At 37.5% G+C, this 16,505-nt stretch overlaps 1 protein-coding gene across 1 annotated transcript in view; it reads right to left on the bottom strand.

Annotated features, from left to right (window-relative positions):
* The window catches only part of ODAD2 (outer dynein arm docking complex subunit 2), a 149,987-nt gene that overhangs the window by 95,043 nt on the left and 38,439 nt on the right, over positions 1-16,505 (bottom strand). The window contains exon 10 of the mRNA XM_017535468.2: positions 15,907-16,054. Coding sequence (XP_017390957.1) covers positions 15,907-16,054 — 148 coding nt within the window. The remainder of the gene's footprint in view (positions 1-15,906; positions 16,055-16,505) is intronic.

The following is a 16,505-nucleotide window of genomic DNA, read 5'->3' as shown; positions in this document are numbered from 1 at the left end:
CCCCAGAACTTAAAGTATAATAAAAAAAGAAAAAAAAAGTATATTTCTATATACAAAATACATAATATATAATAGGCTTAGCACAGACCATGGAAATTACACACCAGCTGCCAAACTCCCTCCTCCCTAGCGCAAGCTTGTGCATACACAAATCTTCTTGTGAATTCAATACAATAGGTTATTTTTTAAAATATTTTTTACTTTATATATAACAGTTGTATGTATTTTGAGACTACACATAATAATCCTATGTATGTATAAAATGTGTAGAGAGTAAATCAGGATACTTGAGATATTTACCGCCTCACACACTTTTCTTTGTGGTGGGAACTTTACAATTCCTCCCTCCTAGCTATTTTGAAATATACAATAAATTATTCTTAACTATAATTTCTTTACTATAGTAGGGAACTTAAACTTAGTTGTACTATCTTACTGTATTGTTGTACCTCTTGACCAATTTATCTTCATCTCTTTATGCCCATGTCTTATATATAATAAGGTTAACACAGAAAATGGAAATTACATACAAGCTGCCACACCCCTCTTCCTTCATATCACACATGTACACATATGCAGATCCTCTTGTGAATTCAACACAAGACTTTTAGAATAAGAATCCGAAATGGGATCACCAGAGGATCCAAAGTGAAAACAGAAAGGTTGAGATGTCAGCCTTTTTTCTTACTCCTTTTAAGAAAATTCCTTCCATGCCTCTAGAAATGTTCTCAACAACTATCCCGTGAAGATGTCACTGACAATTTTCATTTTCCATATGAATGCTGCCAATGGATGCACCAGGCTATCCTCTACAGTCACAATTTAGAATGACTAGAGTTTTACTATTAACACATAAAATAAGTCATGTTCTTACAGCTTTTAGTGTCTTTTCTACTTCCTGTCAAGGAGAAAAGTCACCACCACCAATATCACCAATTTTCATACATTGGTTTTGAAATATGAAATTTAAAATTCCTCTCTATAACTGTCACATTCATAAACTCCCATATTTGGGTGCACAAGACTCCCATAAGCCAATACTTCCATTTCCTCTTTAGAAAAACAAAAGGCAGATATTTTATAAGCCATAAAGAAGAATCTAGTATGAGTGTGCGGGCATGCACCTGTAATCCCAGCTACTTGGAAGGCTGAGGTAGAAGGATTGCTTAAGCCTAGGAGTTGTATGCTGAAGTGAGCTTTGATCACACCACTGCGCTCCAGGCTGGGCAACAGAGTGAGACCCTGTCTCTAGAAACAAATTTAAAAATAATAATAATAAAGGAGACTCAAAATGCTAACTATAATTAAAGGAAATTAAATCATGCACAAAAAGAAAGAACAAAGAAAATAAGAAAAACAATTCATTTGAATAAAGCTCCTTTTTTTCTGAATTTAAAGGTTAAAAGGAGCCAGAATCCTCCCCAGAAGTGTCTGATGGAGCAGAGCAATGTTCCTATATTAAGGGTTTGGAAATCCAAACCAAGTGCTTCAGCTAGAGAGAGTTCTTTAGGCAGAGGCTTCAGACTTAAGCATGACTAGAAAGTGCAAGAAGACATGGCACAGTGTGTCATGCCTTGGTTAAGCCAAGAGCCTCCTCCCACCCCAGATCCACTCTGTGAAGAAGAATGTGCCATCCTGACATTCTTAATTGTGCATGCTGAGGACTTTCTTGACTGCTATTCTTGCATTATAATATTTTCTTTGGTAGCAATTTTTGGGCTTATACACTCAGTGTAATCTTTGTTTCCTATTTCAAGTTGTCTTAATTTTTCTCTTCTAGACGATTTCCCCATCTTTTGGGCTTTATTTCATTATTTATACTATAACCAATGACATAAATTCTTAAAGGCCATTTAATTGCAGCAGATGTCCCAAAGGTAAGAATTTATATTTTTCTGAATTACCTCTAGGCCAATTTATAATGCAAAAGACTGACAATTTACAGTTATCATCAAGAATTTAGATACTTATAGAAAAAAAAATTCTGTAAATCATCAGCTTTTTTTCTGAAAATCTGGAAACATATTCATAGGCTTGAGGGATTTTTTTTTAGAAGAGTTTTATATTAGGGAAAGTTAGTTTTTCCACATTTCAGGATTTAGTTCTACTCTTGTCACTGACCACACTCCCAAAAGGATTATAAATCTTTCAGAATGAATACCAGAGGACAGGAGCCAAAATATTCAACATACAGAGCCACAAAAGTTAGCCAATTGCTATTCTTTAAATACCAGCTATGTCAAAGGATTTTTGAATGTTCGTTCCACTTTGTCCAGATGCCATAAACATTGAACTGAGAAGAAAACGTGCAAATACACTCCTTTGTCAACTAAATCTCCCCTGAGAATATAATTAGTTACCAATACGTATTTTCACATTTTATCATGCATTTGCATTTGTAAAGTTTTAAGAGCTAGAGAAAATACACTAAAATATGATTTTACTAGCTTCTGAAGGGCTTTGAAAAATGCTTCCAATAAGCTTTTTCACTTCTTAAATTAATGCAATTCTTTTGCTAGTTGTCTGCCTGCCCCTGTTTCTTTTCAAACATCTCCAGGCTCTGTTGGTCTTTGGATTTTTTTTTTTTTTTTTGCAATTGGCATTCCTTCCAATGATCAGGAGACATTGGTTCACTGTCACCATTAGGTTTTAAACATGCAGAGATTAAGTGACAGTGGCTCTCTCTCACTATTGTTAAGATTTCTTTTTGAAAGACAAGATGAATTAAAGATATTTTCCTAAACGGTGGTGATTTTTAAAAATCACTTCAAATAAAATCTTTGAAATAAGCAAGTATTATCCCATCTGGTACATAGAGCAATGTCCCTCCCTTACCGTTGATGAGGAAGAAACAAACATTTGCTATGTGGAAATGAGCCATGTATTCAAGAGTAAAACAGGGAGTGGGCTGCCTCAAATCACTTTTGTGTTATTTTGTTATTTCATTCAACAAATGTGTTGCCATGCTGGATGGTCAGCACTAGAGACATTCCAGTGTACAAAAACAGACACTATGCTTGCCTTCATGGAGCTTATAGTGTAGTGGAGGAGAAAGTTTTTAACTTTATTAAGCTCACCCAAATAAACAGAAACTATGATGCTGAGAAGTGCTAAGCAGGACAGGGTATGGAGCTGTGGAAGCACATCACAGGGAACTCTGACCTAACTTGGAGCGTCACCCATTGGGAAAGAACATCTGAGTTGAGATCTGGGCAGAAAACAGGTGATTTCCCAGGCAAAGAAGGAGGGGATGTGATGAAATGTCCACCTGTCAGAGCAAACAGTATATGCAAAAACCCAGGGGAATAGAGCATGGCATGTTTATCACCTAAAGAAGGCCAGAGCCCGCAGTAGAAGCATGGTGCAAGATGAGCTGAAAACCAGCGGGGCTGCTGGGCCCAGAGTCTGGGCTGAGAATCTTCATCTTTATTTTAAGATTGGCCAATGTAATTTACAATGATGCCATTTGTAAAAGAGGCTGCAGAGGGCGCTGGCTGGAGGGGGCAAGTGTGGATGGATGCATGGACACCAGTCAGGTTACTGCAGGGATCCAGAGAACAGAAGGTGAATTGGAGTAGGAGGTAGAGGTGACTCATCATGAACCATAAAGAAACTTTTGAAAGGTGTTTATCAACTTTGTTCAAAAAAGAACGCTCTAAGCATAGATGAAACTCCAACTCTGTTGGGCAACATGCTTGCAAGGACACCATTTGAAGTTATTGTTAGAGCCCCACATGATCACAGTGAGATCGGAAGGCAGGCAGGGAATAATCAGGACCAGGGGCCTCTTGTCCTGTCCCTACCTCACATGGCTTCTCCATCTGCAATCAGAAGGCAGCCGGTGAGACTTGAAGAAGTGGCACAATTATCACATGGTTATGCAGCTGGCTTCAAACATTCTCAGCATTTTTTCCTTCAAACATGCCACTCAGAGAGCAAGAAAAGCAAATCCCTGCCAGTAACTGCTCATTAATGATCACAGAGGACCTGGTGCCCAACATGAAGGTTGGCTTAGAGATACTCTTCCTCTCCCAGGATCAGAAATGGTACCAGGTGGGTACCCACAGTGAGTGGTATATAACCATGTGAGTCAACACAGAAAAGGACATCGCGTTCCTTCTGTTTATTTGCAAGTCTATTTTATAATGATGACTTAGCACGCATAAACCTAAGACTGAACAGAACCCAGAGGAGAAAAAGAAAATAGTTTCTCAAAGAAAAATATACATATATTCTTAAATAAATTAGACTTCAGGTTGCTGTTTTATAAGCTTGCTGAGAATGTTTTATTAGTAATGGGTAAGGAACCATGCAAGGATGGTATATACATTATTTTAATTGTATTTATTTATTTATTTTGAGACAGAGTCTTGCTCTGTTGCCCAGGCTGGAGTGCAGTGGTGTGATCTCAGCTCACTGCAACCTCCATCTCCCAGACTCAAGAGATCCTCCTGCCTCAGCCTCCCAAATAGCTAGTACTAGAGGCATGCACCACCAGGCCTGGCCCATATATATTCTTTTAAATTTGCCATGAAACATTTAGAGGAATTTAAAGTTATTGGAATGTTCTAGTCATTGCTATGAGGAAAAATTTATAGCAAATATAATTATTTTACTAAAAAGACTAAGCATGAGCTGAATAATTATAATTAATTTTTAAAAGTTCAATAAAGTGGCTGGATACAAGAGCAGAATTTTAAAGTGAGTAAATATTTATGCACTAACAATAACAAATCAAAATATTTAATTTTAAAAAGTTCCCATGTCAGTATTAGCAACATAATAAGAAAAATACCTATGACTAAGTTTCATAGAAAATATTTTGGATACACATGAAAAAAAGCTACTATTACTAACGTATGTAAAAGACTAAATGGCCTGAGCAGGACAATTCAATTTTATTTATTTATTTATTTTATTGTATTTATTTTTTTTGAAACGGAGTTTTGCTCTTGTTGCCCAGACTGGAGTGCGATGGCACGATCTTGGTTCACTGCAACCTCCGCCTCCCAGATTTAAGTGATTCTCCTGCCTCAGCCTCCCGAGTAGCTAGGACTACAGGCATGTGCCACCATGCCTGGCTATTTTTTTGTATTTTTAGTAGAGACGGAGTTTCTCCATGTTGGTCAGGCTGGTCTCAAACTCCTTATTTCAGGTGATCCCCCCCATCTCAGCCTCTCAAAGTGCTGGGATTACAGGCGTGAGCCGCCATGGCCAGCTTTAATTCAACATTATTAAAATTGCAGTTTATCAAAAAATAATTTATAAATTCATATGAACCAACCAAAATGTCAACAGAATTTTAGGGTTTTGTTACCTTGATTTTCAATTTATTCTAAAGATGATCCAGAATGAAAAATCTAAAAAATATGTTTTAAAAATGTTAAGGTACCTATCTGGTCTACCAAATATCAAAATATATCAAAGCTATGGTAATTAAAACAGCATGGAATTGGCATGGGAACATCCAAATAAGTTAACGCAAAGAGAAAAATCCAGAAACAAACTCTCACATGTGAGATGGCAGAATTTTATGAAGGTGGCATCCCAGATCTTTGCAGGAAATAGCAGATAGGCCAATAGTCTGTATTGATGCAATTGACTGTCCCTCTAGAGAAAAATAAGGGAAGTTAGATCCTTACTTTACATTATACCTAAAGTGAATTCCAGAAGGATTAAGAATTTGAACTTTAAAAATTTTTTTAAAAAGCTGTAAAACTAACAGAGGGAACTGGAAAGTATTTTTGTCCTCTTGGAATGACTTCAGAAAAGCCCAGCCTATATTAGAAAAGCATATATTATTTTTCTCTTTGTTTTAAACAGCTTTATTGAGGTATAATTGATATAAAAACTGCACTCCTAGTTCCTAAGAAACAAAACCTATAAGCCACGAAGAAATAATAAATATTTATTAATGTACAAAAGAATAGATAAAAAGACACCCAGCTGGGTGTGGTGGTTCACACCTGTAATGTCAGTACTTTCAGAGGCCAAGGCAGGTGGATCACCTGAGGTCAGGAGTTCGAGAACAGCCTGACCAATATCGTGAAATTCCATCTCTACTAAAAATACAAAAATAAGCCAGGTGTGGTGGCACGTTCCTGTAGTCCCAGCTGCTCAGGAGGCTCAGACAGGAGGATTGCTTGAACCAGGGAGGCAGACATTGCAGTGAGCCAAGATCTTGCCACTGCACTCCAGCCTGGGCAACAGAGCGAGATTCCATCTCAAAAAAAAAGACATCCGACATGCTAAGAGAAAATAAGTATCTGCAATTAGTATAATAGACAAAGGTTTAATTTGCATCATCAAAAATTAAAAAGACAAACAACCACACAGAAAAAGTATGCAAAAGATCCAAAAAATGGCTATTTGACATATAAAAAATTGTCAACCTCACTAGTAATCAGAAATATGAAAATTTAGACTAGATACATTTTGCCCCTATGAGAATTGGCCAAAATAAAAAATAACAAAAAGACTGCACATCAATGAGAACTTAAAACAATGGATTTAAATCCTAGATTAACAAGCTTTTTTTTTTAATTTCTTTTTTTTTACTTTAAGTTCCAGGATACATATGCAGAATGTGCAGGTTTGTTACATAGGTAAATGTGTGCCATGTGGTTTGCTGCACCTATTAACCCATCACCTAGGTTTCGACCCTCACAAACATTAGACTGTTTGTCTTAATGCTCCCCTGTCCCCTTGCCCATCTCCCCCGACAGGCCCCAGTGTGTGTTGTTTCCCTCCCTGTGTCCATGTGTTGGAACACATTTGATGAACAATTGTAATACCATGGGGAGATTTAAAAGTCTATCAATGCCTAGATTCCAGATTGGACTAATTCAATCAAAACTTCCAAAAAACGGTACCTGGGCACCAGGGTCTTTTGTTTATTTGCTGCTTTGTTTAACAGCCTTGGCTAATTTCACTCTGAGGTTGAGGGTCCAAGATTGAAAACCATTCGTATGTTACCGGTAGAGTGTAAATTGATGTTTGTTTTCTGTAAAGAGCTATGAAACTTTTTTTTACGTAAACCAAGTTTGTTTTGTTTATTACTCTTCATTATTTCTCTTTAAAATCTTTTAATGCAAGGCTTCTCAAATTTTAGTGTGCATATATTATTTTTCTCTTTGTTTTAAATAGCTTTATTGAGATATTAATTGATAGTAAAAAACTGCACATCTTTAATGTATACAATTTGATGAGTTTGGATATATGCATATAACTGTGAAATCATTACTACAATGAAAGTAATAAATATATCCATCACCTGAAAAAATTTCCTTCATCTCTGCCTTTCTTGTGGTGAGAACACTTAATATGAAATCTACTTCTTAAATGTTTTAAGTGCACGACATATATTGTTAACTATAGGTACTATGTTGTACAGCAGATATCTAGAACTTATTCATCTTTCATAAATAAAATTTTATACCCATTGAACAATTAAATAAAATGCCTTAGCTATCATGGTTCATTCCTATCAAAAATCTTATAAATATATTAGCATGTATATAGAACTCCCTATTAGTGCTATCAAAATGTAAATGTGCATTCTCTTTGACCCACGTAATTTTATTTCAAAGAACCCATTCTACAGAAATAATGTACATATCTAAAGAATATGTAAAAAATATTAGCTGCAGTATTGTTTGTAGTAACAAAAACTGAATTGAGAGGCCACTTAAATGTTATCAATAAGGCAGCTGTTAAATACATTATTGATATACACCTTTAATGAAATACTATATAGTAATTAAAAGGAGTGCGGTAGATATGAAAGATCACCAAGACAGCATATTAAATATAAAAATCAAAATGTAGACTAAGAAATAAGATTTCACTTATGTGAATAAACTACATATATATATGTATATAAACAGAGAAATATTTGGAAGGGGGCTTCTACTTTGCATGGCTTGAAGTTTCACATTAAGCATATATGAGTGTACTATTTGTACAATATCTAAAGATTGTAAACACAGAAGGGAGTAAGGGAAATAGGAGAAGAATAACACGTGCTTCTGCTATGCTCTATATCACAGAAACATCAGCAGCCACAACCAGACGGCCATACGCACCCAGGGAGCAAGGGCTGGGAAGAACCACAGCCCTCCAACAGAAATCTCAAGGCCAATTTACCAAAAAGGGTCATGGAGTTTAACATGTTTCCTGCAAATATGCAATTTTAGATAATGATAACAATAGATTTATAGAGAGACGTAAAATGAAAAATCATTTATACCAAATCTGACGCCTCTTATTCATGCCTTAACCCATACGTTTAGAAATTCTTCAGCATCCAGACTCTGTAACAGGACATGAGTGTGTGTTTTTAAAACAGAAAGCAAAGCAGCCTAGCACATTATATAAACTGGGAACTAGCCAGTACCATTACTCTTCTCCAATAGGTACTTAGCTTTCTTAAATTAATTTTAGGGGAAAAGCATATTTTAAGGAACAAAAATAAGTGTTGCTGCAAATATATGGGGCAAGAAATTCTCCTAAAAAGATCTACTACATAAAACTGCCTTAGATATCACAGTTCATTCCAACAAAAAATCATATAAATAACCAGATGAGTATGTGTATCATATTACGCTCTAGCTGTGCTGACTCATAACACACATTCATGAATAAACACATGAGTGAAAGAATGAATCACTTAAAGCTTAATGGAACTCCCCTGAGATTCTTCATATTGTCATTCTTCAGTTATTAAGTTGATGTGGTAGCTTAGTGCTAGCTAGCAAACATAAAAACTGTTGTAAGTCAGTAGCATTTTATTATCATACTGATCTAATTGTCTTTACTCTGCTTTTTCTCCACAAATATTTATTTATGACAACCAAGAGACAAGGAGAGCTTAAAGCTCAAAAACTTAAATATAGATTTCCCTTTGGGAACGATGGAGATGAGCCTCTCCATTTCTTCCACAATTCTCCCTTATAACAAAAATAAAATAAGACAAATTCTTCTTTTGTGGGCAATATAAGCATACAAGTAACATACATTACCAGTAATCCAAATAAAGTACATTCATTTCTTACACTACAATATTTAGGGAAACATGAATGCAGATTATAAGTAGACATTTTTTAGCTGATAGAATTGAAATATCTTAAGATTTCAAACTGGCAATTTAAAAAAAAATCGTCACAAAAGTTCTGCTATTGTTTGTCACTGACTTTTTTAAGAAAGTCAACCGGCACCAATGTAGTAACACATGCATTGACTTAAAGTTTCTCAAGAACATGGTACTCATTTTCCTTTCTAACTACTGGAGTTGATTCGAGTGGATAAACAGTGACTATTGTTTTCCATTTTTGAAAGACTCTTTTTAACAAGAATAACTGTGCCATCAACAACAGTTTCCATTTTTATAAGTAAAAACTTAGCAAAAGAGCACAGTCTAATATGGCCTTCCAAACGTGAATACTGAGTTTCTTTATACAAAGGGCTCCCTGTTGACTCTCTTACTCAAATAAACAAACCCAAACAAGAGAAAAGATAGGACGGTACAACAGCTAGCTCTGCAGGCCTCCTGGGTCCTGAATTTCTTGACAGTGGAACAGAACAACCAGGTAATGGGCAATAAAGATAGAAGCCTGGACTTGGTCCCAGCCTTCTGTGTGGCCTGGAGCAAAGAATTTCTCAGCTTTTCCACCAATGAAACAAGGATCAAACTACCTGCCACTCAATACCCAAAACTCAAGTAATGGGAAAGGAATTTAATTAACTGTAATTGATTGCAAAGTACATCAAATTCCTACAACAAAAACTCATATAACTTCCAATTACCACTCAAAAGAACTCTTTAAACAATCAAGGGGTGTGTGCGTGTGTATGTGTGTGTGTGTATCAGTTTATGTAAGATCATTAAGGAATGGAGCCCCACAAATGGAGTCCTTAACAAAGCTTTTCAGGTCTGAAAAATGTCCTTGCCAAGAATATCCCTCCAGAGAAGAAATCCAAAATATGCCAACGAAAAGACTCTGGGGGTCCCTTCTGAAGCTGGCAGCCCAGTGGCATTTCTGATGTGAATGTCTTTTAGATGTCACTCTGGAACAGAGTATTGGCCACTGCTAAGCTGAGATCCACCAGGCATCTTCACTTTTCATGGCCTGAAAATTCTCAATTTGTAGTTACAGAGCAGAAACATGGCAAGCAATCTGGCTCATATGAAAGGTTAAATCAACACTAATGTTTTAGGAATTTGATGATGTAGAATGAACACATTAGCCTACCCCTCACCAAACCATCGTGGGTCGGATGGGAGAGGATGAATGTGTGGTAATGCCCATCCTTTCTACCCATGTAACCCCATTGTCACTGTCTTCTCATCCCTTCCCATCAGATTCACATGGCATATCACCTGCTGCTGGATTCATCTTTCCAAATCAATGCTTTCATCGTCGTTTTCCCCATTCTCCCACCTGGACTCTGATCAAAATCCCAGGTACAGAAGATGGCATCCCACAGGGAGGAGGTACCCATGGAGAAAAGGCCCTGGGAATGTGCCTAGAGGGCTCCATCATTGCAACAAGTACTCAGGAATAAGACCAGCTGGATGAAGCAACTCACAGTATGGGCAGATGTCCAACTGTGCTTACCAATATAACCCTTGTGGAGCCTAGAGCTGTACCTGGATAATATGGGCATCTTATCCTCTAGTGACAGCTCTAGGAAATATCTTCAAGGGAGATAAATCAAAATTCTATGCCCAGCCTCTGACATGTCTCTAAACTACCAAAAAGCTGACCAACCAACCATGTTCTTAGCACTATTCTAGTCTTTTCAATTTGATCCTATAGTATTAAGTACCATAACCACTCCACCTTCAATCCACATTGAAATGGATTTCAACATGTTTTTGACCTTGGATCCAGAAATCCTTTTTCATTACAATGTGTATAAAATGCAAATCTACTTATAATTGTTACCTTTCAACATTTTACCCCTCTCTACTGAAGAATCCTCATTTGTATGAATTTATAGCATATAGTACTTGTAACTAATATTTACTTCCACATTTCCAAACAAAGGAAATATCCTACATCCCTTCTCCTATTTTACAAAGGGGATCTCCACATACCTTATTTAGAAATGAGCACGATTTCGCTCAAGCTTTAGAGAGACTCATAGAATTAGTATAGAGCATAGAGACATTAACAAACCATCTCCTTTAATCGCTGGAAGTGATAAAAAGCAAGACATTTTCCTTGCAAAATTTTTAAACAATCCTGGCCAGGGAAGAATATAATATCCATATAAAGTCAGCAAATAGAGCAATCAACTGGTATGTCTACAAGAAAAAAGGCAGGAAAAGGAAGAGAGAAGGACGCAAGAAAAGTGGGAAAGAAGTCAACAGCAGAAGGAAAGGCAGGCTCGGGGGCAGGAAGAACTGCTTTCAGGGAATTGAGAGTGAAGAACAGCAAAGCCCTGCCACTAAGGAACCTCATCCTCTTCTGTTTGCACCATAGGGGCAGAGGTGGGGAGGTAAGCTTGTACACATTAGCAAGATGTTCTGCAAGATACAGCAATAAATTTAATCTGGTCTCTCTACACAAGAAGTCGGTATTAAGACAGACAACCTGAACCATCAGAATGGCAGAAGGCAGAACATAGGTGCTTATCAGTAAGGTAGCTGAAAAGGGAGTTCATTGTTTCCTTTAGAATGAGGGTACAGAGCCATCAGTGAGGGGGGAGAAAAGAAGCTGGAAGGTTGGTGAGTAAAAATATGACACATTCAGTAATTAAAAAATTACATTGTGTTCAAAAACTCCGATGAAAAGAATATATACAAATATAAAACTTGCAGACTGAAATTAACATATGTCCAGCCAAATAATTAAATACAAACTCCATATATGTGCCAAGATATGAGCTCATAGCTCCAGACGAATAAGCTATGGTTCACTGACCTGTGTGGGTATTAACGAGCTCATCAAAACTATTTTCCCAACAATCACAGACATTACACTACTTGGAAAATGGTAAATAGAAAGTCAGGTCAACATGAACATTTCTCTGCTAGCTTAAATCTACATTTAAGTCATAATTTCATAAATTAAAATGTCAGGTGTATTTATTTTGAGATTACCTAGAGATATTCAATTTTGCATTTCATAGACTTTTAATATTGTTTTGTGTCTCCATATAAAACATTTATCTGTGTTAAAAACCTTGAAATCATTTATAGATATACTTTTCCTTTTATTGGCTATGTTAAGAAAATTTACCTGTGGGAACTATAAGAATTCCAAGCAATTTACTGTCTGGCCAAGAGTATCACATTTGCACATAATTTATTGATGAATAACTTGTGCAAATTTAAGTAGCACTTCATCAATAAATGTTTTCTTTAGCTGTACTGGGACAGAAATAGTGCATCTCTTTTTTGCCTAATGCTACAAGGAGTTATCCTAAATAGTTGAAAAACTCAAGATAGTTATCCAGTAATTAGGCTATTATGAGACACTCTCTTTGCGATGTTCACTGGGAGGATATTATTGAGGCTGTTCAGTCTCTCACTCCATGCCTGCCCCCATTAAATCCTAAGGGAGAAAATTCTTTCTGCTCTTAGCACCAGGATCAGCTATACTCACTGGCAACTGGTTTGTTTTCATTTTAAGATGATGAGAGACTTTCCCTTTCTGTATTAACTCACTTTATTTCCCTCCTTTTATTGGTTGCTAGAGAACTGAAAGTAAAAATTGAAGGCCACCTGTATAAGTCAGTTAAGTCTCCATGCCACACGTTTTCTACAGCAATAGAAATAATTATAATTGCCAACAGTTACTAAGTACTTTGTGCTAAGCACTTTACATGTGTTATATTTCATTTAATATTCTTAATAATCCTAATATGAGAGAACTTTTATTTTTCCATCTTCACCAGTGAGGAAACTGAAGCTTAGAGGGGTTAGTCAACTCACCCAGGGCCACTGAGTAAGCGGCAGAACTTCAACTCAACGGGTCTTTCCAGCGTCAAAGATCATGCTTCTAATTACTCTGGTATTCTGCATCCTGGCCCATCTTTTGTTTCTGCCATTTTGACTATGTTTCCTTTTGCTAATGAAATAAAGATAATGGACCAGGACTCTTGAGAAAAACTCAGGACTCTCTTAACTCATCTTCTGAAAGGCTATGCCTTGGACAGGCATAGAGGCTTATGGCTGTAATCCCAACACCTTGGGAAGCCAAGGTGGGAAGATTGCTTAAGGCCAGGAGTTCAAGATCAGCCTGGGAAAGAGAAAAAGAAAGAGGAGAGGGGAGGGGAGGGGAAGAAAGAGGAGGGGAGGGAAGGGGGGGAGGGGAGGGAAGGGGGGAGGGAAGGGAGGGGGGGGGGGGGGGGGGGGGAGGGGAGGGGGGGGGGGGGGGGGAGGGGGGGGGAGGGGAGGGGAGGGAAGGGAGGGCCATGTCTAAGCCCCAGTGGGCCTGCCTAGAGCTGCCCACCTCAAAGAGAGGGAGTAGTGTTGGCAAAGTTCTCCACTGTCAGTTCCCCCCTCCTTAGATGACATGCTTTTTAAGAGTCCAGCGGGTGTTGAACAATGAGATCACATGGACACAGGGAGGGGAGCACTACACACTGGGGTCTGTTGGGGGGAAATGGGGGAGGAACGGGGGGCTGGGGAGGTGGGGAGAGATAGCATGGGGAGAAAAGCCAGATATAGGTGAAGGGGAGGAAGGCAGCAAATCACACTGCCATGTGTGTACCTATGCAACAATCTTGCATGTTCTTCACATGTACCCCAAAACCTAAAATGCAATTAAAAAAAAAAAAGAGTCCAGGAGAGACAATCACAGGAGGCTCTGTGGTTCGGCACAGATGCAGAGGCGCTGTTGCAAGGGTGTCCTAAATGCTCCAAGGCTGCACATAGTCACCGTGCATGCCAGACTGGGCTGCTGTGTTGAACAATGTGGTTTGTGCACAAATACTCCTGGCAAAGGGTAGTGCAGGAGCATGTGGCCTGAATCTGGCCTGTGCTCCATGCTAGTGTTTCCAAATTCCCAAGATTAATCTTCAAGATCCAGGAATATGCAATCAAAATTCCTAGGAATTTTCATGAGTTCCCAAAGTTATATTATTCTGTATTTTTCCTAATATTACATTTACATGTCTTTAAATAATAATGAATGTCTGTAATAAGAGTGAATCATTTCTATCATAATAAACAGTGAATCATGTTTTTGTGGTAGAGTTATGCTAAAAATTTCAGAGGTTTTCTGTTAAAAAAAGTCTTATATAATAAATGCATGATTTATTATTATGAGCCAGAATATGTGACATAATTATATACTGCAACAACATGTAAAAACAATGTGCACTTGATATAGAAATTTCATAATACAAAACACTAAATAAGAAAATATTAACACAAAATAAATGCCAAATAAAAACCATTTTAAAAATTGACAGATGCCATAAAAATATTTAATATTTATAAAGTATTATGCTTAAAAATGAAATTTTAAAACACAAAATATTAACTGTCTTCTCCAATAGTCTAGAGGTTTCTTTCATGACAAACAGTCCAAACTAAAAAAAAAATTTTCATTTTGCATTGATGTTGGTCAAATCATTAAGGGCCTGCCAAAAGGATCTCCAAGTTGAGCATTAGGGCTTCATACAAACTCATACCCTTTTTGAGATATGAAAATATTTATTTATTATTAATTTGTTTATTTATTTATTTATTGTGAGACAGAGTTTTGCTCTTATCCGCTAGGCTGGAGTGCAATGGCGTAATCTTGGCTCAACCTCCGCCTCCAGGGTTCAAGCGATTATCCTGCCTCAGCCTCCCATAGCTGGGATTACAGGCACCCACCACCATCCCCGGGTAAACGTTTTTGGTATTTTTCACAGAGACGAGATTTCACCATGTTGGCCAGGCAGGTCTTGAACTCCTGACCCTAGGTGATCCACCCACCTTGGTCTCCCAAAGTACTGGGATTACAGGCATGAGTCACCGCACCTGACCAAAATATTATTTATTTTTAATTGACCAAGAATAATTGTATATATTTATGGGATACAGTGCAGTATTTTGATAAATGTTTACATTGCGCAGTGATTAAGTCAAGGAAAGCCACTGGCAAATGCCCTTGGTTGATTTGACCAAAGACATGGAAAACCAGAAAGAAAACATGAATTAAGTCAAATGTTTTTTCACAAATATTTCTAGACGTTGGCTTTACACAAGGCCTAAATATCATCAATACCTGCTATCCGACATCAGAAATAAATATTAATCTGGGTTTTCGTGAGCCATTTCCCTTGCCCTCCCACAAATTCAAATACTTGAATACATTACATGGGCCAATTATTATGTAAAATATTCTCATATATGCTATCTGACTTAAGAGAGAACTGAAAACGGACCAATCCACACTATAAGCACCCACAATGTCTCAGAAACCATGCTATACATTTCAAGTGTGTTTTTAAAACTTTATAATAATCCTGTAGTACAGGTATATTAATATTATTCCATGGGTTGAAAAAATTAGGGATCAAACTGTAATGTTTCAACAGCTACATTACTAGTAAATGAAACAGCCTAGAGTTTAACCAAAGTTCAGCTTTAAAAATCCATATTATTTCTTCCACACCATACCATGAATCATAAAATGACTGCAAGTCACAGTTTCAGCTGTTTACCCGGCCCACTATCCAGCCAGGAGAGAAGGCTGGTACCAGGCAGCCTGGTTGCTCCATGAGGATGAATCTTGCATCCTCAGGGTAATAAGATCTTCCCCTGCACACACTTAGATAAAACAACAGGAATGTTTGCTACTCTTATTTGAAAGAAACATAAAGTAAACTTGGAAGCAGCATATATCTTTTTGGGAAAGTATTTTAAATGAACATTGCCAACATAGTACCATAGACCTTTCTTACCTTTAAATATTTCACCAGCTTCTGAATTTGCCAATATTCTGATGGCAAATCTGCATTTGCTTCCTGACGATGGTCAGTTGGTTCTTCATCTTCCTCACTTTCTGAGGAGCTGTCACTAATGATTTCCTCAATCTTTTCGGCACTCTTTCTAAGAACAATGACAACACATATACACATGTAAGCTATAGTGTGGAGATGGTTATAACAACATTTTGGCAACATGGGCACAAGCAATGGATCAGATACCAACACCTTCTGAGTTCTAGTAGATCTCTATTAAGACCTGCATGAGGCCAGGTGCAGTGGCTCATGCCTATAATCCCAGTACTTTGGGAGGCTGAGGTAGGAACACTTGAGGCCAAGAGTTCAACACCAGCCTGGACAACATAGTAAGACTCTGTCTCTACAAAAATATATATATTTTTTTAACTAGCCAGACATGGTGGTGCATGCCTGTAATCCCAGCTACTCAGGAGGCTGAGGCAGGAAGATCACTTAAGCCCAGGAGCTTGAGCTGCAGTAAACCATTATTGCATTATCACACCACCGCACTCCAGTGTGGGAGACAGAGCAAGACCTTGTCTCAAAGAAAGTAAAAT

This window comes from Cebus imitator, unplaced genomic scaffold, assembly GCF_001604975.1.
Source record: "Cebus imitator isolate Cc_AM_T3 unplaced genomic scaffold, Cebus_imitator-1.0 Scaffold92, whole genome shotgun sequence".
NCBI lineage: Eukaryota > Metazoa > Chordata > Mammalia > Primates > Cebidae > Cebus > Cebus imitator.
This window is presented reverse-complemented; position numbering and strand designations above follow the sequence as displayed.